The sequence below is a fragment of the Protomyctophum parallelum genome (genome assembly GCF_964188405.1).
Source record: "Protomyctophum parallelum genome assembly, chromosome: 13".
NCBI classification, from domain to species: domain Eukaryota; kingdom Metazoa; phylum Chordata; class Actinopteri; order Myctophiformes; family Myctophidae; genus Protomyctophum; species Protomyctophum parallelum.
The window spans coordinates 13,598,383-13,623,920 of NC_139708.1; the positions used below are offsets into that span (position 1 = coordinate 13,598,383).

General features: G+C 41.5%; 1 protein-coding gene across 1 annotated transcript; it reads right to left on the reverse strand.

The window, feature by feature from the left end:
* Positions 1-2,130: 2,130 nt before the first annotated feature.
* glyr1 (glyoxylate reductase 1 homolog (Arabidopsis)) lies at positions 2,131-25,116 on the reverse strand. The gene is made up of 16 exons (XM_083780255.1): positions 25,046-25,116; positions 23,721-23,757; positions 23,420-23,499; positions 22,516-22,654; positions 22,118-22,228; positions 21,090-21,173; positions 18,023-18,076; positions 15,203-15,253; positions 13,107-13,180; positions 10,848-10,947; positions 9,879-9,989; positions 8,564-8,665; positions 7,995-8,157; positions 7,087-7,266; positions 6,464-6,588; positions 2,131-5,699 (listed from the first exon to the last, which is right to left on the reverse strand). Exons 1-16 carry the CDS (start codon positions 25,084-25,086, stop codon positions 5,625-5,627), a joined length of 1,527 nt encoding a protein of 508 aa, XP_083636381.1. The 5' UTR covers positions 25,087-25,116; the 3' UTR covers positions 2,131-5,624.
* Positions 25,117-25,538: the final 422 nt, after the last annotated feature.

The window sequence follows — 25,538 nt, forward strand, 5'->3', positions numbered from 1 at the left end:
CCTGTTCGCAGATGACTCAGCACTGCTGGTCTCGGACAGGAACAAACTGCAGGTTGAAAAGACCCTCAGCTCTGAACTCGGTAGAATCTGCACCTGGCTCGCTGATAACAAACTATCCTTACACCTGGGAAAAACTGAATCCATCCTCTTCGGATCAAATAGTAAACTCAGCAAGGCAGATGGCTTCTTGGTTAGAGTGGGTGACAATATTATCACACGAAAAGATCAAATTACCTACCTAGGTTCCATCCTGGAGGCCAATCTTTCCGGTGATAAAATGGCCACCAACGTAATCAAAAAAGTCAATCAAAGAACAAGATTCCTTTACAGGATCTCCTCACTGGTCAGCAAAAACACGTTGAAGACCTTAACAGGAGCCCTCGTACAAGGTTTCTTTGACTATGCATCCACCTCTTGGTACCACAGCACCTCAAAGGCCCTCAAAACAAGGCTCCAGACCTCCCAAAACAAACTGGTCAGGCTCCTATTTGGCCTCACCCCCCGAACCCACCTCACCCCTGCCCACTTTGACAGGCTGGGATGGCTTAGGGTCGTCGACAGAGTACAGCATCTTGCAATGGGTCTGGTCCACAAGATTCGATACACCACCAAGATACCCATGTACCTGTCTAAATACTTCCTTAATGTAAACAAAGTCCACACCCACAACACCAGAGGGAGTGCAACAAACCATGTACAACCCAGATTCGGCACAAACAAGGGACTAAATTCTTTTCGCTCCTATGCCACCAAAATGTGGAACGCCCTACCAACAGTCATTAAGACATGTGAATCCCTTGACTCCTTCAAAACCGCTCTCAAAGGGCACCTACGGATGGCTGCAATTCGAAACTGGCCTCTGTAAAATCTGAATCCCCCCCACCCCCCCCCCCCATTTCCCCTCACTGTATATTGTATCTTTTCCCTTTTTTGCTTCCCATATGATGAATTCCTGTTCTGTTCTTTAGCTACATAGAAATGTCTATTTGTATGTCTCTAAATGTTTGTATGTCTTTAAATGTTTTGATGAATTGAACAATGTGGAAGAAAGAAGAAATGCGTTCTGGTAAATCAAGTTTACCAAGGGTAACTGGACTAAGCATCAGATACTTGTTTACAGCCAGGCCCACATGGAGCATTTCATGGTAGTGGTTCAATGCCTTGTCCAAGGGCACTTCAACGGTGGTAATTTTAACGTGTCGGACCGCTGATTCGAACTGGCGACCTTCCGATATCTAGCCCGCTCCACAATCCACTCGGCCACCGCTGCCACTGAGGACCCTGTTGTAAACAAGTGTAATGCTTAATTGGGTCGTCCACTCACAGTTAACAGTCTTTGTATTGAGTTTGTGCTTAAAATGTACTGTAAATTCTACAAACTGTTAATAAATATTTCAATCAATCAATCAATCAAACAATGTGGACCCTGTTGTAAACAAGTGTAATGCTTAATTGGGTCGTCCACTCACAGTTGACAGTCTTTGTATTGAGTTTGTGCTTGAAATGTACTGTAAATTCTACAAACTGTTAATAAATATTTCAATCAATCAATCAAACAAAGCTACAAGCGAGCATGTAGATTGGCTATTCTTTAGGGGTGTAACGATATAGTAACTGCAACGAAAAATCTCTTTTATTTTCAAGAAGTATATCGAAATGAAAACAGCAACATTGACTATGTATCGTATCGTTTTGCAATGCAAATAATCGATTGTATCAATACTACATTTTTGTGCGTGGTACTATTTAGCAATTTTTAGAAGAAAAAATAAAAAGATGGGTTTAATTACTTAGTTTAGAATAATGTCAATGTATTTTACATAGTTACTGTATCCATTTCAAATCATTGAATCGGATCGCCATAATGAACCAATATCGTCCATGTATCGTGATACGTAGGCCTATTGTATCACTGTTAAGTGTGGTGGGCTTTATAAATGCAGAACCCATGGAAAGTATTAGCTTTTGACTAAATAATAAGTTAACTACATTGTTGGAGGCCTGCCACCTATCCATTAGAACACAGGTTATTTTTCCCGCTCAGGGCTTGTGCCTTGTGTCAAAACTATCAGTGTTACTGTTTAAATCAAACAGTGTTCATTCAAATGACAACCCAGTGCAAACGCAACATCAATTTAAAGATTTTAATAAAGAGCACAAAAAACAAACATCTTTCCACATGTACACAAAAATCATAAATATCCCCCCAAGAAAAGCAATTCCATCATATCCACTTTCCACTTCCACAACTGGATCCAAGTCTTTCGGGTCAACACGATTATAAGCCAGATTAGATAAACCACACACAGTAGTAAACAATTTACACTACAATTTAATCGTCTACAGTATTAAGAGACAATGAGAGTCTGTAAAGTCAAAAACAAAACTTTATACCCACCCCTTATGAGAGTCTGTGTTGGTGTTGTGTTATGTATGCGTGTGTAAATACAACCCATACACTTGCAAGGATATTTACATATCGATTTCCTAAAACATGTCTATACACTGTACGGTCATAGGATCTTCAACTAAAAAAACGAAAGAATATTAATTTGGCAAAATTTAAATGTATAAAATGAAATGGGACAATTACCAGTGAAAATGGGGTGGGGGATCCTTAGTTTTTAAATCAATAAACAGAAATGGACCATTAACTATAATTATTTTCCAGGAATTAAAGTTGAATTTATACACAAATCACACAACGGTGTTGCTTGCCTAGAAAACGGGTTAGATCTTCCAGCTAATGTGTCCTTAGCTTGCACATCTGCTATTATGCTTAATTTGTAGGCTTTAGTTGAAATGAGCAATCTACAAACTCACAACACGTTGTGAGCTTGTAGATTGGGTCTTTTTTTGTAAAACGTTACATTTTAAAATGCTTTAATGTTGTAATGTTTCAACTTTCTCCAATTGTTTTAGTCAGTATCACTGATTCTGCAAACATTAACACTTTCCAACAGAATTGTTGTTTTTAGTACAAGCAGCACTGACATGGTTAAAATGCAATTGAGAAAAGGGGTTATGAGTCTTGTTCAAAAAGTTTAATAATGGGAAAATGAGAACTCTTCCAGCATTTAAAACAAAACAAAACAAAACAAATGTTTTTGACCGTGGCAAGCTCAAGTCTCGATGACAATTTTTAAGGCCTCAACTTTATCGGTTGATATCTTTAACCTAATTCAAGAAAAACGCTCGACAGCAACACAAATTTCGTTAAAACACAAAATAAAATAAAAATAAATTTAAAAAAGAAAAAAGGTCTAGAAATTAGACAGAAATAAATAAATACATCTATTCTGCAAACACTCAAGAGTTACAACATTAAGGCAATGCAGTGACCTGTCCTTGGTGCTTTGCTAACCTTTGTCTTCAGGTTAATATATAAACAGAAAAAAGAAACAAAATCCACAGAATTTTTTGTATTCATGGAATTCAGGACATAATAAAACAACCTCCACACAGAATTAACCTAATAATATAATTTGCACAGGAGTGATACATCTCGTTAACCTGTGCTCCTACCAAAGCCAAACGTCCGTGCCATGTATCCGCTGTGACTCCTATGCAACGCAACTTCACCATGGCAAGGTGCTGGCAGAAGGTAGTGTAAGTGATACAAAGATTTTGCTGCTGTTAAAACCACTTGGAGCCCAGCAACCCTATTATGGGAGGGGGAACGTTCGCCAAAAATAACCAACCTACAACCTTTACGTGGGCTATTTTTGTCAAAGACATTTGGTGCTCTAAATTGTGATAGTAATCATTGCTAGTGTGTTTTTTCAGTTAACAGGTGTCTCCTCGTCTCGTCTCTACCTTGTATGTCTGTATGAGATGACAGGCCTGAAATTGCTATAGATGATCGACCCCTGTTCATACTCATATCCTAGGTTAAGCAGCTCTGTGGCAACGATGGAAGTATCAGCAAAAGTGGAAGGCCAATTTCCTTCAAGTTTAGCAGAATGTGCTATACATATATCTTCTGTTCACTAAGACCCGAAGAGACAAGGAGACCCGTACGTTACTGAACAAACAATTATCAGAATATAGAACTATTCAGCGCTTATTTTAACCAAAGAAATATCACTTACTGAACCTTTAACTTAATTTACCATCAGAATTCACAAGTGGGGCACGTTTCGCCTGGCAACAGACAGAAATAGGAGACAGCAGTGCAACCTAACGTGGAGCATTCATATAGCATCATTACATTTAAATCAACGTCAGTGCAATGCTCAAGGTTGCCTCTTAACAAAACAAACCTGATTTATATGCAAGTTACGTGCCGGTGGGGTGGGCCGAAAATAGCGGATCTGTAAGCTCAGCCAGTGTGCAGCTGTCTATCTGCAGGTAAACATCACATCACTACTCCAGTGGCTGATAACTGTAGAGGGAAATTGTTTTGTCGTTTAAACTATACATATATAACTATATACAACTACATGCTATGCTTTTAACCCTTGTGTGATAATGCTGAGACAAGTTATAAAGGTGCGACAGCTTACCAAATAAGGTGTTAATTGTTGACTTTTACGATTAGATTAATTGCTAAACAAAAATCACAATTTCGGATCATTAACCTATTATGCTGCTTCGTTATTGCATGCACATTATCCAGAACCCAGGAGCAGCACTCTAGTATGGATGAGACGACATGAAAATGTCATGTCACGATTGAGGCCAAAATAATTTTGATTATCATCGCAATAATCACAAATCTGCTAAAACTCTTAAAAGGCCACTTTTGTAATCCACTTGAACACCAGCAACCCTATTCTGGGGTGGAACGTTCACCAAAAAGTAACACTTCGTGAGCTTGTAGATATTCTTTTGCGAAGGGATTTGGTGTCGAGTGAAAAAGAGAGCATACCAAGAGTGCTCCTTACAGGTCCATTTAACTTTTTAGAGTTTAACGAGATATGGCAAATGTGAATCAATCTCAGTTTATGATAGGACAATTTCAATGATAGAATTAAAATCTCCCCGATACAATTATTGTGAGCTTTTTCTAATCACGTAATCATCCCATGGCCTCGTGACTGTTGAACAACAGAGAGAAGACACCTGGAGGTTCATCTAACGCCTGCATGGAATCCTTTCTCCTTGGGAGGTTCACCTAACGCCTGCATGGAATCCTTTCTCCTCGGGAGGTTCACCTAACGCCTGCATGGAATCCTTTCTCCTCGCCGTGCCTGTGCCAGCTCCGTTAGCCGAGAGGAACGACCCGAGGTTCAGTGACCGCAGGATCACCATGAGCACGGTCTTTATCATGTTGTGCATTCAACACTTAAACCCTAGCATCCACACTCTGGGAAAACCTTCGCAGAAAAGTAGCCGGTTGACAAGCTCACAACGCATCGATCGCCTATTTTCAGCGAAGATATTTCATTTAGAGTGAAAAATGTATAAAGTGGTTATGCGTCTTCACACCATGCAGCAGAGGCTTGCAGATCGGCTATTTTGATCACGCGACAACTGGCTGCGCAAAACCAGAGTATAAATTGGGCAGAACTGGCGGCAGGCAAAAAGAGAAACAAAAATCATTAGAGAGGAAGGAAGTAAAAAGCAAAGTAAAAAGGAGAGTTAAAGTGTAGCTGGTCCAGAGGAGAGGTGCAGATCTGGCTCTAGTGAATGTAGGCCCTGTAGACGGCAGACATGTCGTTGTCTGACTGGTCCAACGCCTTGGCCCTCTTGTACACCTGCAGAGACCAAACAATGGACAAATGGTCAACACAACACACTCCACACGTCCCGACTCTTCTCCCTTCTGGCTACCAAACTGTGGAACTCCAAATTTCCATGCTGCAGTCTGAAGACTCACCTCTTTAGACTCCAGGGGAGTGAGGGGACCCCCCACCCTGACGAGCACTTGGAATTTTAGGAGTTGAGGCATTACATTTCATAGTAGTTTTTTTATTAAAAACTCATTGAAAATGAGTTGCTGCAACTTGTTTTCAAGGAGTGAAATAAAAAAATAAATAAAAAGTCCTTCAATTGTCACTAGAAATGTGCAGGTACCCTGTATACACTTACACTGTATACATGTTGGTTTGTGTACTGTTGGTAGAGAATACAATGGTGCACATTAAAACTCATTCCCTGCCAAGGACATAATTTGAGTTTAGTTTTTTTTGCGCTGGATGGTGCCGTTTGTTAACCTATGAGTCACCATTTTTTTTACGGGAATCTGTGGTCCACATGGAGCCACGTGATGGGGTCTACAGGGGCCGGGTGGGGGAGGTTAACACCATTACATTCCATTGGCATGACTCTCCATCTGCCTCCACCAGCGTCTAGGTCCGCACTGGAGTATCCATATCAGACCACGGATGGTCTCACAATTATTCCATAGTCGCATAATCGCAATGATTTCAGATAATTGTAATTAGCCGATCAGCGTTTTTTGTTAAATAACAGATAACATCCTGACAGACCGGATGTGACCGTGTAGACAGGGTCTCACCTCATTGGCTGCTGCTGCCATGGGGGTGGGGTGGTTGGCTCCGTCGCCCATGGAGATGGCCAACCTCAGGTCCTTCTGTATGTGTTTCAAATAGTAGTCTGGTTTAAAGTTCCCCTGTAAGATATCTGACACAGAGAGGTGGCCTGGTCAACACTGAGGCCACTTTGTTACATGTCAAGAGTGTGCTGTGTGGATCTTAATACTTTAGAGCAGGGGTCTTAAAAGTTATTTTTAGGTGAAGAAACCCTTAGCTGAGATGACCCCCCTACAAATTATACCTACAATTTAACCATTTAATCGATTTCATAGGAAACGCAGTACTTTAGTAAACCTGCCCATCAGCACGGTACTTGGTCTGAAACTTGGACCAAACCACATTGCCATAAATAGCCGATCTACAAGCTCAGAACACGTCGCAGTCACTCCTCCTTAGTGTAGTTACACTTAACCCTGGAAAATATAGGTTTAGTGGAAAAACACTAGTTACCGATTTGATTATGATTACTAAATTGGCAACTAAAAGAATAATCTTTTCTATTACGATTAATCGTTTTTGTTTCATAGATTAGTTTGTCTTTGAATGTGGATGTATACTACTGTGTGTGTGTGTGTGTGTGTCTTACTTTGGCATTTCTGGTCCACAAAGGTGCTGGCCATCTGACCCTGACAGAGGATGTCCAGTAAGGTCTGCTGTGATTGGCCGGTGGCCTGGGCCAGGGTCAGGCCCTCGGCGATGGTTGCCATGAAGCTTCCCTGCACCATGTTGAGTATGAGCATCATCCTCGCTGCGTTGCCGGCCTCACCTTCAACAAACAAAACCAGAACCGCCAAATCAAACTCAAACGCAAAATACAATCTCTCCACTGAAATGATGTTGTATGGCCAAATCCTGTTTCCTAAACAATTAACACAATAGGTCAAATTCTGTTTGATTAATCAGGTGAAGAAATCACAGACTGAGGCTTTAACCTTTGCTTATATGATATATTCGAGACCATTGGGTTTTATGGAAGATTCGTCTCAACATATTGCTAGCTTGTAGATGGGCTATTTTCCCTTGGCAACCTGATTCCATATAAGACATGCTGACAACTCCTCGCAAAGAAAAACAACCCCTCTCTCGTGCATGCCTGCTCAATCTCAGTTTGGGTAAATGTATTACGTAATGTTTTTCGATCTCAATGGAAATATTGCGTGACTAAACGAACAAAATTGCGGGATGGTGCAGGACTTAGTGGGACTTACATTTTTTGTTGTTGCGGGCGGGAGTGGCGGACAGGTGGTCACTGCGGGCGGTCAATGAATGAAATCATTGCCGGATTGGGCGAGAGTGGTCAGACATTCAACAGGAGTGGGATTAATAAATCACTCCCGCACAGGGCTCTACTATGAAGTCATTTTGCTGGGGTCAACTTCACTTTAAACTTATCTTCGGAACTTTGTTTGTGCAGTGTCCCCAGACTCAGGGACCCCATGGGTGTGTGATTATGCCGGCCAACACTTGGCTGCATGCCGAGGAGGAAGTGTATACCTAGGAAGAAGGAGGTCTTGCCCATGGCCTGGAAACAGCTGCTACAGTCCTCGTAGACTGTGCGGTCGCCGGCTGACAGGATGACCAACATGCCATCGTTGGACAGCTGCTGGCTGCCTGCTACTGGAGCCTCCAGGAAACGACCGCCCCGTGACGTGATCACCTACAGACAGACAGACAGACAGACACACAGACAGACACACAGACACACAGACACACAGACACACACACACACACACACACACAATCGTCAGCCGAGAGCAGTCATCATACCTTTTTTGGCTTCAGTATTCCTATACTTTATTTCAGTAAACTAGAAAAAGGGCTCCTTCATGTTTGAAGTGTAGATAACGGTTTCATGTCCACAACACAAGGCAGCATTACACACTCAAAAAAGAAGTTGGTTGGCTTGAAACTATGTCATTATGGGCAAAAATGATTTCCAAAAATTTCCATTTCCAAAAATGTGAAATGTGAAATGTAGGAAAAATAAGTGTGTCCCTATACGGACTATGCTTGTGTACGGACGTGCGAGGGCCCTGGCTAGATTCAGATTCATGTGCATGTACCTGTGCCAGCTCTGTGATGGTCTCTGGGTCTACAGTCGACATCTCCACGTAGCATTTTCCTGGTCTGATGCCTTGCAGCACTCCACTGGGCCCCATCACCAACTGCACACGTGTGTTAAACATAGTTTCTGTGAGCCCACCAGAATGGCTGATACTTGCTGCATGGACATGATATGACCAGGATTCAGCAAAATTTAAGTCAGTCTTTAGTCATCTAAAATGTTATACTATTAGTATAGTTTTAGTTGACTAAATACAACAATAGTAGACTACGGTAAATCGACAGTTGATTTAGTTGACTAAAATATATTTTGGCAGGCCTCGATGGTGTCGTAATGACTGATTTACGCCGAAAATAGGCAATCTACAAGCTCCCAAGCTTGTAGACCCACACACAAGTTAGACTTCTCTTTCCAGTAGGACTTCTCTACTGGATCTCTTCTCCACTAGTCCCTCTATTTGCAGACAAAATTGTCAATATATTTAGTCAAAGTTTTAGTCAAGACAGCATAGTTTTTATTTGGTTTTCCGTCAGTAAAAATAAGTTGTGGTCATAGTTTTAGTTTTGAGGGAGTTCCAGTATGCGCTCATGCAAAACACTGTTTAAATGGCTTATATGACTTGCAACATTGTTTTTAATTGCGCGATTTTAATTGCTTGCCCACTTGGAAATATCCTACCAATTTCATATGACATGCCTTTACAAAATATATATTTTTCACATATTATTAGTTTTATACATTTTAGGAGTGAAAACATATGTTTAGATGCCTGTGACAGCCTCTCAGCTGGTCAAACAATGCTGCTCCGCTGTTCTACGACAGAAAAACAGGTGAGGACAAAGCGTACGACAGCTCCCGACCAGAAGTGACTTTTTGTCCTACTCAAGTTCAATTTCAAGCTTTGGCGGAAATGGTAAATGCCGAAAATGTCGGTAATTTCGGTGTGCACCCATATTTTGGCGTACGCACGGTTGATAAATGAGGGCCTGAGTGTGTACAAATGAACCAAATGGACCCTAACGGGTACGTTTGGTTCCATTTGTACACCCTCATTAACAACTAAATTAACATTGATTTTACAATAGAAATTGGGGTCCCAGAGATATAAATGTCATTAAATGGGGGTCTGTAGACTAATGCATTTCAAACTGAGGGTCCTTGAAATTAAACGGGTTGAGAATCACTGCTAGTCGTGAAAATCTTCTTTTATGGGGGTCCCTGGAATATCTTCTCAAATGGGGGTCCACGGGCTAATGAGTGTCAATTTGGGGGTCCTTGATGTGAAAAGGTTTGAGAACCACTGCTGTACTCACATCCCTGGCAGCCTTGGGGTCAGAGACACAGGAGAAGGTGATGTCACACATGGAGACCACCTCAGCAGGGGTCCGTCCTAACCTGGCCCCTTCCTGGATGAACAGGTCACACTGCAACACAAAGGCAACGTTGGGAGTCAAACTTTTACAATTCACAGATCATTTAATAAGAAAAGTGGAGGCCGTGTTTAGATGCTTTTGGAAAATGACGTATGTATGGACCCTGTACAGGTGTGCATTATCAAACTTAGTGAATTGGACCCGAGTCGTCTGTGTACCTGGCACACCTTTTTCCTCCTCTACTTCAGATCTCTTCACCAAAAACAGCTGATCTACAAGCTCACAATATATCAACGTGCCGCGTTGTGAGCTTGTAGATTCATAATTTTGGGATAATGTTTGCTCCAGAATATGGATTCTGGGGTTCTAGTGGTCAGCTGACTGAAGAAAAGGGTGCATCTTGGGGAAAAAGAATAAACGTGCGTCATCATTATTATTATTGACACAGAAGCCAGACTGGATATGATTTTTGGTAGGGATGAATTCATTATGAATTTTATTATATTTACATACAGTCGTTGTGCCACGCTGACCAATGCTTTTCTAGTTGAGCTCGTTTTATTTGTATGCCACTGTTGTATCATATAATGTTCCATATCGAATTAACAAGAATATGAACCAGAAAAATAAATAATGGAAAAAATATATCAGGGATAAATATTGCACCTGTCCCTCTGAATTTAGGGACATGTTTAGATGTCACTGTCCAGTGGGTTGTATTCTGTCGTAATCTATTTTCATTATGGATCATTAGAAAGAACTTTGTTTATTAGTCACACAGTGAGGGTGATAAATAATGTATTGAAATCGAGATGCATCGGAAATCGATTTTTAATCAAATCGTCAGATACCTAGAGATTTCCGCCTCTAATATCATTCAGTGGATCGTATCGGGGATCGTCCAGGTACCTTTTCTGCGGTGCGGTTCCACACAGTGACCACATGACCCATCTTTAATAGATTCGAAACGATGCCACTTCCCATCAGCCCCAGCCCCAGGAAGCCTATCCTGGAGACAAAGAACAAGATTGGCCCAAACTCAGTCAAAAACACAGGATCCATGCGAAAAATGTCATAAGGCACTTTCAGTCCTTCACTGAAACAACAATGCAACAGCAAACAGACGATAATTACACATTTAGAGGGGAGAGGACACACATCTGCATATTGTGTTGGTTCCATATAGCACTGACTCAACAATACACAAAATTATTTGAAATTGGAATCAAAATAATGAAATACACTTGGTTGACAAAGGTACCTTTTGGGAAAATGTAGACAATGTGTAAAGACGCAAAACATTTGGAAAGATGTCACAAACACGTGTCAAGAGATTTTAGAAAACTGGCCTGGGCCATGGCTCAGCGGTCCAGGCACCTTGGCTGGTATTCCAGTCTGGCAGTGTGCCGTGGGTTCGATTCCCGATCCAGACGGCCTTTACTGCATGTCACCCCCCATCTCTCTCCCCATTTCCCATCAGCCTACTGTCTATCCCTCCATAAAAAATATATAATATAGAAGGTGGAAGCCACAACAAACATATAAAAATAAGATTTTAGAACACTAAAGTCCCTAAGTGCCAAACACTGACATTGGAATATACACAAATTACTTAATATAGACAGCAAACCAGTCTAAACATCTGGATGTTGGATTTCTTCAGGTCAAAACACTCCAACAGGCCCAGGCCGTAGCGTAACGGTCTGGGCACCGGACTGGTGATCCAGTCGCGGTGTGCCGCGGGTTCGACTCCCGAACCCGACACGGCCTTTACCGCATGTCATCCCCCCATCTCTCTCCCGTTTCCTGTCAGCCTACTATCTGTCCCTTAAAAAATCAATAAAAGGCGTAAGCCGCAAAAAAATATCTAAAAAAAAAAAAAAAAAAAAAAAACACTCCAACATTAAAGATTTGGGAAAGTGAGCTTAAGAACTGCATCCGTTTGGAAATATGCATAGCTATGCAAGCAGACATTTTATCCAGGTCTAAGAACCATGCATGAACACTATAGAAACTGGGACAACTGGCCTTTAGGACAGCAAACTGTAAACAATACTGTATAATGTTTATTTATAATAATAAAAAACTTCAATAAAGCTTTTGAGCTCATTGAATTAATTGTCTTTTTTAGTATTCAATTATTACACAGCCAAATGTGTTTCGGATAAACCAGTGTTCGGATTCAACTTCAAATCCCTAGACACCACAGTGGTGGATTCACTAGTATTTTTCCTTTGCACAAACACAGCAACATAATGGTTTTTAGCCATTTGGTCGAAATACTATAGTGTACGTAAGATTTGTGAAGCGGAGAACAGCCTGGAACAAATATTCTATTGTAACTGGCTGGATTTGCCATGGAACTATGTTAAGGATCTATAACTACCTTTGCTCCAAGACCCTCCAGACCTCCAGGGGCAGAGCCACCTAAGGTGACCGTAAGATTTTTCTATTTCTACATAGTTTTTAAGTCTTACAATTCAGTAGCTTAATGTCAGTTATCGACAGTTATATGTGACCACACCATATACAACCTATATAAGGCAAAACTTTCCAAATTTCATTATACTTTAAGTAGCATGTGATGTGTCAAACTAGGGGGTTTTCATGATTCTGAATCCGTTCTAAGCATTATTTTGGACGAACAACACGCCTTGGCCTAAAATTCAGCCATAGCCACATGCCCAATGAGATGACCTAATCACAATTGTGACCCCCACATTACCGTGTTGCACACACAAAGCTACTTAATGAAGTGGTTGCACCACTTAAAAAATATAAAAATGTTACGCTCACCTTAGGTGGTACCAATTCATGAAAATATCAGTGTTGGCCCTGCACTAATAGACGTGGAGCAGTGCGCTGTAGTCCAGGTGGACTACAGGGCATTTTGGGCGGGATCCCCTTTTAGTGTTAACATTATGTTATGCTTTAGCTATTGAAAAATAGCAGATTTACAAGCTCATAGCGAGCTATTTTTGAAAAATCGATCTGAACGACTGACAGAAACATAGCTTTTTCAGAAAACGGTCAGGATGTAGAAGACATTTTTAGAATCTGATCTCAGGTCAAAATGGGTTAATGGTACACCACAGCTATGGCTGCGCCCTGGGCACACCTCTATGGATTAGTCTATAGCAGCTATGAATGTTGTAAACATGAACATACCTTTTATCTGTGGGTGTGATGCTACCGTTGATGGCCGTACTGTCTGCTGCTTGGATAGACGTTGACGTTGTGTCCTGAACAACCAAAGAGAACAGGTCAGATTTAGGGCCACCATGATCATGACATTATACTTGACAAATGATGACTAATTGAAACAAATAAATGGTTTAACGATTGAATTGTGTGTTTGGCATTGAACATTGGAACGTATAAATAAGTTACATTTCTGTAAAAAGAATTGCAGATACGACAGAAATACACAAAGAAATGACATATTTAATGACTTTATACATCCTTGTCAGTGTGAGCCTTTGGAGAAAAGGTCGTAAAGGTAGTCCTTGGCAACAAATCTATGGTGGGTGCCTGGCACAAAATATTTTCAAATGGGAGATCTGCAGACAAATACATATAAATGTAGGGGGGTCCTTGACATTAAAATGTTTGAGAACCACTGGTTCAAACAACATTTAGAAAGTCCAAAAAAACACAACCGCCAACTACCAATATCCCAAAGTCACTTATAATAAGCAGACTTGGACAAGTTGCCAACACTGCTTGCACTCATTGGTGCTTAAAAGCCTTATTTATACTATGTCATACGACTGGCACTCGCCGAAAATAGCCAATCTACATGCTCACAACCTATCGCATCACGATGCATGTAGATTGGCTATTTTCGGCGAGTGCCAGTCGTATGACATAGTATAAATAAGGCTTTTGGCTCTTTTCTTTTCTTACACTCTCAGAGTTGCACACCCATAAGGGGCCATTTGGAACGCCCTCAAGGGACAATGAGGGTCGTGGAATACACTTTGAATGAGCCGACATGCACAATATCAGCAACCTTTCTATTTGACCAGAATGGAACAGAGCTTTCATTAGTTGGTAACACCTTTATTTCCAATATAACCAGTGACCACTGTGCACTGAGTCTATTGCGATTGCCACGGTGCCACCTGTCACTGTGTGACTGGCGTGACGCCTTTATAAAAAATATAAATGTTTGCGCTGGACTCCCAGAGCTCCAATGACGCAGTGAACCGCCAACCCGTTTTAAAATAAAAACTCACTTGCCATTAACCAGTTCCTTGTGCTATTCAAGCCTTTACGCAATGCAGCTTGAGCAACACTTCCAACTGTGACTCGGCAGCAACGTAGCTGGCAACGCTTTTTACGGCAGTAGTTTGAATGCAAAATCACTGTTTGAGAATCGACCCACACAAGGGCTGGGAGCTTTACCATTATGTCTGGGAACTTTGGGAAAGCGTCTTAGTTTAACCCAGGGGTCTTTTTTTTTTTTTACAGTAACCACTTGAACCCTAGCATCCAGGGATGCACCGATGTATCGGCCACATATTGTATCTGCCGATATTTGCTGTTATCGGCATCAGCAAATAAAACTGACATTAACCGATCGCAGTAGCTGATATTTATCTGTTGTTGATAAGCATTGGTACATTTTGCGTTTTTGGTGTGTTAGTCATCTGCAGCCTACCAAGCTGTAGATTCTGAACATGTATTTCTTGTATTGAAGTTTCCCTGGCACAAAAGGGGGAAAGAACAATAAAAACTAAATAAACATATATCGGTATCAGTATCGGCTAAATTGTTATTTTAAACATCGTATCGGCCAATCATTTCCATACCGGTACATCCCTACTAGCATCCTATTCTGTGCTGCGAGGCTTATAGTATAGCAGGTTTATGTGGTTAACTGTTTGAAAATACATAGTAACATGAATCAAACTCAATGCTACACATTGATACTGATGTCAAACAAGACCGACGCCATTTAAGAAATCTATGAAAAAGTTTAATCTGCAACACAATGTTGTACAATATGTACATGGATCCCTGCTTCATCTCTCCCTCGCCTAAGGGGTCCTTGGCCTGGTTTTACCCACTGCATGGGGACCTTGCCCGTACTCTCATTTGGACATTCTCAATTCTCAATAAATGAACGGAGAAAATAATTCCTCTTCCTCCGTCTTTATACATTAACTGTCCATTATTTGCGTTACATCTTCACACAATGTTAATTCAATAAACGTATCATGTATCTGGTGGTTGTGTGAGTTAGTCAAGAGATCCTTTACCTCTTCGATGATCTTGAGACGCTTGCTGATGGGTTCCAATGATGAGGCAGGCTGCAGAAAACAGAAGCCTTCAGTCAGTTACAACTAGGCCTGTCACAATTACTACATATTCTCCTAATTGCAATTATTTGAGATAATCACATTTATTTTTGTATAATCTTCAATCACTAGCATGTTGAACATTACAAACAATTGCAGAAATAGCAGATCTACAAAGCTTGTAGATCAACTATTTCCACTATTTTGTAAATTTTGGGGAAAGAGAAAAAAATATATATACATTAAATGTGTCCAGGGCTTGATGCTTAGCATTTTTCCAAGTAGCACATGTGCGACTAAGTTGAAAAATCTAGTAGCACACAAATTATTTTAGGAGCACGATGAAAAGTTATCAAATAATGTGTTTTTGAGGGGCGCTAGCCCCTCCTATGTATACCGGTATACATAGCTTTAGTCCCAGACTCCCCACACATCTCATGATTTGCCATTGACAATGAAAGGGGAATTCAGGTCAAATGTCCACTAAATCTTGTCCCATCAAAACATTAAATGCCATTGACATTGAAAGGAAAATGTATACGTCATATGCAAACGAGCAAATCAGCTATTAAACCAATCACAGCTAGGTATTCTGATGTACGAGATTATTCATGATGATGTACGATGATAAGAGTGTCCCTCACTTCACCCAGGTGTGATTTTTCTTTAATAAAGTGATATGAGGTAGGGACGGGCAATATGGTAAAATATTATATCACAATATATTTTCAGCAATTATATATTAATATTGATATTCATCAGGATATTTAATATTAATTAATATTAATATTAATTAATATTGATATTCATCAGGATATAATTTTAATTTTTTTGTTTATTTATGCAGATAGATAGATAGATAAATTAAATTATTATCTATATAGCTATCTATCTATGTTGCTCATGGATGCATGGATGGATAGACAGACTATCCGTTTTTATCCTGCTGTTCTATCATGTGATATTCGATGCAGGGCAAGATGCTCGATTGTGAATTAAATTGTAACATTCTCCTTGGCTTTGACTGCTTCAGACAGAACATCTGACACACAGCTACAGTAGACTATATTTACTAAGCTGGTAACTTACTCGGCTGCCTACCGTTGCTCGTTAATCAGGTCACACAATGGATGGACCACTGATATTTATCCAGCCAGGTCGGTGATTACTAATATCATTCATGCTGTGCAACACATGCTTTTAAAAGCGACGCTAAGGATTGTTTTGATCGATAATAATCCGTCATGTGCGTGCGCGCGTGCAATCTTTATTTGTGTGTGCAGCCGTGCACAGTGTTTCTCCCGCGTTTGGTTAAAAGTTGGCGTTCGAACTTTACAAATAAGTTTAGTATTCAACGTGTCGGGGACGCTATCATGCTGCGTTCACTCTGACGCTCTGTGCTGCCTGCGAGGGAACAACAGACACACAGCACATGAGCACAGAGTGCTAAAAGGGGGAGGGCCGAGGGCTGTGCGGTGGAAGCAAGGGGAACAGATCTTCAAGCTAAGGATGCATCGAGTCGTTAGCTTGTAGATCTGCTCTTTTTGGCGAACGACACCGCCGTACTACAAATATAAATGTAGGTATAGAACTGAAACTAATAGAATGTGTATTGCGGGATCAGAGCCTTAATTGTCTTTATCACGATTGAACGGTCAAATTCTGTAGTCGCACCAGTGCTACAAATTGAATTCTACAACTCGCACGGTGCTATTTTTAGTAGCATATGCGACTACCTAGTTGCACTGTCGAGCCCTGAATGTGTCAGTGATTTCTTCGTATATTCAAGTCATTTGTCATATCTGCCCTGTGCAATTTGTGAATATGAAGTAAAACAGAATAAAAAATGTTTACTTTCCAATGTTCAATAAAAGAATCACACCCGTGTGAACTGAGTGGTGCAACTCCCCTCTCTCTCCCCCCCCACCACCCCCCCTCTCTCTCTCATTAGCAGGCAACAGTACAGCACTATCTCTCTCTCCGTTTCTGGCACAACAGCACCCCTACTGGTACTAATAGTCATACTCGTGCTCATGGCCACATAGGTACATAGGCGGACACATAGGAGGACACAGACATTGCCGTTCCTTGGGAGTGGTTGCACCACTCAAAAAAAAAAAAAAAAAATTATTCGCAATTATTTGTATGACAATTAATCGTCAGCTTAATTTTGTCTGCAAATCTTTACTTTAAAATGCATTCTCCAACTCTATCACTTGCTTACTGACAACCTTTCAACCACTAGTACATAAATTATAGGGAACTTTCAACATCAAAAGCAAACATTTAAGTTAGTTGTGCCACCGATTGCTACACTCCAGTGGCAAAGGTTTCAAATGGGCCTGTGTGTGTGTGTGTGCGCACACACACACACACACACACACACTATACTTTTGAGGAACAAACGTCCATACGAGTAGAGTACAATTTCTGAAACATTGTGAGGACCGTTAATTTTCCTGCTCCTGGAAAATGTCCTTTTACAGTTAAAATGTGTTTCAGAGATGAGGTTTAGAATTAGGAAAATATTCAGTTTGGGTTTATGGTTTGAATTAGGGATTAAGAGGTTTAAATTTAGGGTTTGACGATATACCTTTCCCTATTTTATACTTCACACACCGTCTGGCTATTTTCAGTGCCATCCTAAAAATGCCATGTCCCTTATGGCTAAATGCATGGTTTAACCATCCGTACTAGTTCCCGTGGCTAGCAGGGATGGAACTCAATACAAAGTACAGGGGGACAAAGACCTGGTGACACAATGAAAGGCAAGAGGGCTACCTTTTCAGACTGGCTGAGCAGGAAGTGGTGGAAATGTGGGTCGTTCTTGACAGGCTACAATAGAAGAGAAAAGGGGGAAAAAACTCAGTGAGACACTCTAAAATGAACTGACCAAATAAAAGATAGCGGGGCAGCCGGCAGCAGCACTAAAGGATCTTCAAACTTTTTTTTTTAAGAATATAGTTGAAAACGCCATTTGTGTAAAAAGACCACCGTGCAAGTTTCTTTCAGGTGGTCAACATTTGCTTTAGTTTTTTTATTGATTTTATGTAATATTCTAATATTCCCTTTTGTTCTACCCTTTGATAGAACATAAAAGAAAACTGAATGTAGAAAGAACTGTTCCTTGTGATACCACTAAATAGGAAATCACATTTTTTTATTTCCATTGATCCAAGTGGGAACACAATCGATTAATGATCATTAGAACAAACATGCTCTGAGGCGGCCCACCCATCTGAACACTTAACATGGCAGCCGATAACGTGTACACTTCTTGAAATGTTCAAGTTGGGCCACGATCCCGAAAAGGTTAAGACCCACTGCTTTACGTAGTGAAAAAGAGAAAGAATATTAGTGCAGGCATTTACAGTTAATCACTTCCCCTCTGGACCCAGAATACCACTTCTTTTCCCATCCTACCAGCTGGTTAAGTGCATCCACCAAGTGTCACCAAACTAAAATGGGCCCTGATTTAAATGGGTACAAATTGAGCAATCATCTCAGTACCCATAGTAATTGACCACATGTATGTCATTGCAGAGCCTGCCTCATGCAAATCACAGGTGGAAGTGATGTGTGCCTGCTTGACATTACTTAGCTAGCCAGCCCACTAACTAAAATTGTTTTTGTTTCGCTTTTTACCCCTTGTTCTCTCCAATTTAGTCGTCGTCACCGCTGTTGTATCCTACTGACTCACGTACCAGTGAGGAGCCCCCATCAGGAGGACGTAGAGGCTCCTCCCGCCCATTACTCCCTGCTGACAGGTCCCCAGCCTATAGCATTACGTCCTAACCGACCAGGTTTCTTGGAAAGGTTTGCTTTCATCCCCCCTCCTAACTGGGTTCCCACAGGGATCTGTACTTGGTCCCCTCCTTTTCTCCCTGTACACTAAATCTCTCGATATCGTCATCTCTGCTCACAATCCATCATATCACTGCGACGCCGATGACACTCGACCGTTTCTACCCCCCCCCCCCCCCCCTCTGCTACTCAGGTGGAAGAAGGCATCACTACATGCCTGGCTGACATCTCACAGTGGATGTCTTCTCACCACCTCAAGCTGAACCCAGACAAGAGTAAGACTGAGCTTCTCTTCTTCTGCCCCATGCAGGAGCTGACTATTTCCACACCTTAGTAACTTTCGTTCCAACAGCCAAGAACTTTGGTGTTGTCCTGGAAAGTCAGCTCTCATTCAAAGCACACATTACAGCGGTCACTCGATCCTGTAGGTTTACACTCCAACATTCAACAAATTAGACCCTTCCTCACCCAGGAGTCAGCCCAGCTCCTAATCAAGTCACCAGTCCCGCACGCTCAGATCAGCTAACTGTACTGACGGAGGCTGTAAGTACCTCCGCTAAATACGCCGGGACAACGCTCCACACTTCCCAAACTCTTCTCCCTTCTGGCTCCAAAACTATGGAATGCACTTCCCATAGAAATCAGAACTGCAGACTCATTCCCAATCTTCTGCCGATTGTCTGAAACCCCACCTCTTCAGACTCCATCTTAGTCCGTAGCACTTACACTAGCCTCGACGACCTTACAGGCGTATGCATAGGCTCAACTTATGTAACTTAGATAGCAGTTTATGTAGACATACGGTAGGTGCACTCAATAGTGTATACGCATGGTTTCATAATATAGATATTCCACTATGATTCATGATGACTATTCTTTTTTAATGCATTACCATGTTTTTTGTTCTTGCTTATTGTAAATCGCTCTGGATTAAGAGCGTCTGCTAAATGCCTAAATTGTACAGTGACAATTAACACAACTGGCCCGTGTTCAGGGGAGGGAAGCTGGGCAGGGATGGTGACATTTATAACTGCACGTACTCCTACAGGCTGGGAGCAGAGACTGTCAGCGGGGAATGTTGAACAGGAGGAATAGGACGGAGGTGCCATATCCTCCCAGTGGGGGCTCCTCACGGACATGTGAGCTAGTAGGATACAACCGGCAGTGGAAACAGAAGAATGTGGAGAGGGTTAACTGGCATACTATCGGCCTGCCGTGATTGGCTTTGCATCGACATACCATAAGTCTACCAGTGTTCACTCCATCACCAATCAATGCATGTCATGCTCCATGGTCATCAACCCCGTTTCTGGGACGCTTGTGTTAAAATGACACTCTAGAACACTTATATTTGAATACTTTATATATTAAGTTTCTTTACATTCTGAATAAATATATTGTGGCATATAGTGGTATTAATTGTGTGTGCACGTGTGTGTAGATCTGCTATTTTCAGCATGTGCAACTAAGTACAAATAAGTACTTGGGCAGGGTAAAAAAGTACAGGAAAGCGTACAAATGTATAAGCTTACACTTTGTTGTTCCACATCCAATGTCGTCAGCTCACTTCTTTGGGTCATGATTTCACTTGTTTATACTGCATCCTGTGCATGTTCTCTATCCTAATTGGATAAGATTGGTATCGCAATCTCAAAACTAATTTTCTGTTTAGTGTTTACTAAAGAGATGGAGAGACATGGAGACGCCCGTCACTGAACCACTCACCCTACCTTTAATCATGCTACACTAGTATGAACTCAAGTTTTCATAGTACGTCATAACCACCCAGCAGTCTTTGCGAGCCATGACAGAGTTGGTGACCACCAAGTGTGTTCTTTATCAGCCACAGGCAGTGTGAACAACAAACTAAAACAAACACACGCACACAGGTCAAAGAGGGAGGAAAGGTCAGAGTCAGCAGCTGTGCTGCGGTGTGGTGGCGAGGAAGCGTGCTGCACATTGAAGCATTAGAGAGGGCAGAAGAACAGAGCAGGCTGGAGGGGCGAACAGAGGGGAGGTGGGTGGTTTGGGGGGTTTCACCTACACTGGCTTCCCATTTGAAGGCTGAGCCGGACGCTGCCCCCAGCCTCTCAGCCGTGGACGGCTCGGGGTCTGAGTCAGTTAAGTCCTTGGAGGAGGTAGGGTGGAGAGAAACACACATTGACATTAGAGTCCGACCCATGCCTGATATTCGGGGTCCAATGCTGATCCTGAATATTTTAAGAGACCTAATTATTACACTTTAGGACTTCCGGTTCCTTAACGATTCCCTCTTAACGGTCCGATTTGGTTTCTTAGGGGGTTCCAAATGGACCCTTACAGGTCTGTAACTGTAGTGTACAAATGGAACCAAATTAGAGATGCACGGAATGGGAAATTCTTGGCTGAAACCGAATACCGAATATAGGAAACGGTTGGCCGAATACCGAATAGATGTCTCTTTTTTGTACCATTGCTGTCATGGCTGTACCTTTGTTGTAGAGCTACATGATAATGGCAAAATACATGATTACATTTTGATCACAACAAAACAGTAGGTTACGAAAAGGTAACCCCGGTTTTTTAACTATTCGGTTTCTGCTCTAAAATCAACCTAACTGAATACCGAATATTCGGCTATTCGGATTAATAGTTTTGGTGCTCGAATATTCGTTGCATCCCTAAACCAAATTGACCCTTACAGGTCCTTCAAATGAGAACCACTGCCTTACTTCTACACATTAGGCAGTTTATGTCCATCTCAAGTGTTGCACTACACCCAACTTCAGAGCACAACACACTTCTGACTCTTTCTCGCTCTCTCTACAGCGGTAAAGTTGAACCTTTTTATAACTTTGAGGTTGTGCATTTTGCTGGGCTGGCTCTGCCTTATGTTGTGGTCAGAAAAGTGAGTCTCTCATTAAATTAACTATCAGGATTTTACAGTGCAGATCAAATGGGGGTCAGTGACCAAATGCATATCAAACAGCGAATGCTTGACGTCAAACTGGATTACCACAGATTGAAGCTCACACATTGACCCACAACTAAAACAAATGAATGCCTGATAACCAACTCCAATGTCCTACTGACCTTCTCTGACGGATCCTTGAGGGCGCTGAGGTCCTCATCATCTTCCTCCAGGATTTTCAGTGGCTTGCTGGCAGCCTTCTTTCCTTTGCCTTCTCCTTTGCCTTCTGAATTCTAAAACAAAGAAAACATGTCCCAGTCCCACCTTGAATGTCAAATCACATGTAGCTTGGTTGTACTGTATGCATGCAGTGTAGTCCTCTTACGGGTCCATTCGGTTCCATTTGTACTCTCTCAGAATTGACTAATCACAACTTCTACCACATAACCCAAAACAAAACCTCTACCATAATTTCATTTCACGTTTAAAGATACTGAGCTCAATAGCAGTCCTAAGAGCAAGGCCCACATCCACACTCTGCTCAAGCAGGTATTTTTTAATAGGAAGACATTTTTGGCACCTGCTCTTTGCCCTTGGATTTCTTTAGGAAGTCCTCCACCGCATCCACTGCCTGCTGGAAGCGTTTGCCTTTATTGATCTTGATCATCTCCTCTTTGTGGGGGTGGTAGGGCTTCAGCTGCTCCACTTTGATCCATGCACTGGAGACACAACGAAAGAAACAAGGATTATGTCGGAGGGAGAGTGACTACTAGGCCTGTCACAATGACTACATAATTGCAATTAGTTGAGATAATCGCAATTATTTCGCCAAACCGTTACAACGTTGAAAAATGTTGTTCAGACATTTTCAAATCATAAAAAAAGAAATAAGGGAAATAGCCGAATCGATCTACAAGCTCACAATGCGGCACGATGTGACACATTGTAAGCTTGTAGTTTGGCTTTACTTAGTTATTTGTATCTGCCCTGTGCAAACTTTGTTCATAAAGTCAAACAGAAGTGTATTTTTTATTCACATGCTCCTATGTCCAATGACAGAAAGTCATGGTCAAGTAAAATGTCATGATGGTATTGGTGACAGCTGTAGCAAGCATTTAGAGCAGTGGTTCCCAAACTGTGTGCGTGCATCCCTTGTGGTGCGCGAGCGCCTTCTAGGGGGTGCTCGCGCACATGAAAAGGCTAATGGTGGTGCTATGGTTTTATTTTAAATATATTAACATACTATGGCATTGGCAATATGGCAAGCATATGCAGAATACAGCCTATCCTGCATATATATGCCATATTCAGGTTCATATATGTGCATATATGTGGATAAATAGGAAATATATGACTCTATATAGCTTATGCAATTTATATTTCCATGTGGGGGGGTGTGTCAGCTAGTTCGGGAGGTAACAGGGGGTGCATGGCCAAAAAGGTTTGGGAACCTCTGATTTAGAGGAGCTGTTGACATTACTTACTGGTCTTCAGTACCAAAGAATTTAACAAAATGGCATTTTTTGCCCCTTGGCTTTTTCAGGTCCTTGGGAGGGCTAACAACCTAGACAAGAGATAGATAGATAAACAAATAATAATAAAATTGAGTCATACAGGACTACAAAGTGCTTTATGGAACAAGATAAAAGCAACAAGAAAATGGTTAGAATTAAAACCGCAAAGTAAAAATGTATAGTATTTACCACTGATGATGAGTGTGTTTCTATTAACAGTATCGCTATTCACTACTAATGATTTTTTTTAACTAAAAGAACTTAGTCTCACCTTTCCTGGCCATGGAGGGTACCGACCAAGCTTCCCCCTGGAAAAACAGTGTTTGATTATTGACAACTAATCAGTCATTGTCATCACCTGATCATACATCATGTAATGACAGTGAGTGAGTGAGACTAAATAACATTAAACGGTAGGGAAAGTGCATTTTTTTGTTGAAACAAAAGGTTTGTTCTTTTTGTTAAAGCACTACTGTGATAGAAGTTATTATTTGTTTGTAACTTAAACTGAAAATACATTTCCAGGTAGGTAGGTGACCAAACTTCAGCCAATCCGGAGAAGTGTCAATTTATCAGGTTAACGTTTAGTGTTCCAGACCCAGTTCCAAATCTGTCTGCTCATTTATTTGTGGCAATGATGTCTGTCAATCATCATTTCGAATGTCACTTCTTTAATCTGTAATATCCTGTCTGAGATCTCTATCCTGATTGGAAATTGGTATCCCAACCTTTTTTAAAGAGCTGGAGAGACATGGAGACTCCCGTTACTGAACAAACACTCTCGTAGTAGTATCAGAATACAGAGCTGTCAAGTCAACACTTATATTTCTAATCAAAGAAACAACACACCATCACATTCAAGGCCACCAGGAACAACTCCTACTGTAACTGATGTCACTTTACTCAAATGTACTATCCGTCCGTACACAGTACACAGAGTAGACACACAACCCTGACAAATGACTGTAACGTGACTTTAGTTTGTGCCACTCAGATGTACTCTATCTTCGTCACAACAAGCACACGTAGACAGTTATACTTATAGCTTTAGTGAAATATTATTTATGATACTTTACAAGACTGAGGGAACGTACTGGGGCTAAAGTAAATACAGCCCTGTCATGTCAGATGCCTGTCTGTGGCGTTACTTTAATGACATGTCGGGTACAAGTAACACACGGCAGATGGCTGCAACTGGCTCTAGCCTGTTTCATGCCTCGTAGTATGTCGGTGCCGCTATTAAAACAAACAAAAAAAGAACAGATATTTAAGCTAACAACTCGTCGCGACCCGGCGAGATGTTAGCATGCATATATGTTCGTTTCCCCCTGTGTATTTTGGACCCGGTGTGTGTTTGGGTCCCTGGCTGTGTTTGGGCGCCCCTGGGTGCGGTAGGGAGACACATTATTTGCATTAGTTCCTCCGCTAGCCGCCATGCTAACGTTGACTGTACGCTGGCCTTAACGCGCCGTTATACCAACAAACACGTCGTAATACGGCGTGCAAATTAACAAAATGACACTTTATGGCATCAACGTTGGTTAAAGGTCAGTGGTGTCTGATGTAAATGTTTAATTAAGCGTTTTGTCGTCTCACCAGACCAGGTCCCCGATCCTCAGATGCACAACAGTCGCCATCTTAACTTTTTTTTTCTACTACAACGACAGCAGAGAGACGTCGTCGCACTGAATCAAGGGAGAAAAACACACCCACCACATAATGGTCACATGGTGCCGTGTCACGTGGCCTCCCAGCGCTCTGCGTGCAGCGTGCTGCGCCGAAACGGGTGACTTGTAGAATTATGTGACTCTAGTCTACGCGCGAGAGGGAGGGAGGAGCGGTCCATGTGTGTACAACAGACATTAATTATACGCAAAAAAATGAAAGCACCAGCCTATAGTGGAATACATATAAATCAATAAGCACAAATAAGCTTATACGTTTTTAATTTAGATGGTACATTTATAAAAAATGATATCTTACAAAGATATTTATTGCCTAGCCCTAGACCAGTGGTCCCCAAATTATTTTGAGGGTTCTCCCGATGATTAGCTTAATGTGCAACATTGTTTTCTCACTCAACATTAAA

Bases quoted from the DNA above. Each gene is read 5' to 3' on its own strand.
- glyr1 (XM_083780255.1), bottom strand. From the start codon at position 25,086: ATGGCGACTGTTGTGCATCTGAGGATCGGGGACCTGGTCTG. The intron at 15,254-18,022 runs GTAGCCCTCTTG...TGTTTTCTGCAG, and splicing joins TGCTCAGCCAGTCTGAAAAG to CCTGCCTCATCATTGGAACC. The intron at 9,990-10,847 runs GTACCTGGACGA...TTTGTGTTGCAG, and splicing joins GGAACCGCACCGCAGAAAAG to TGTGACCTGTTCATCCAGGA.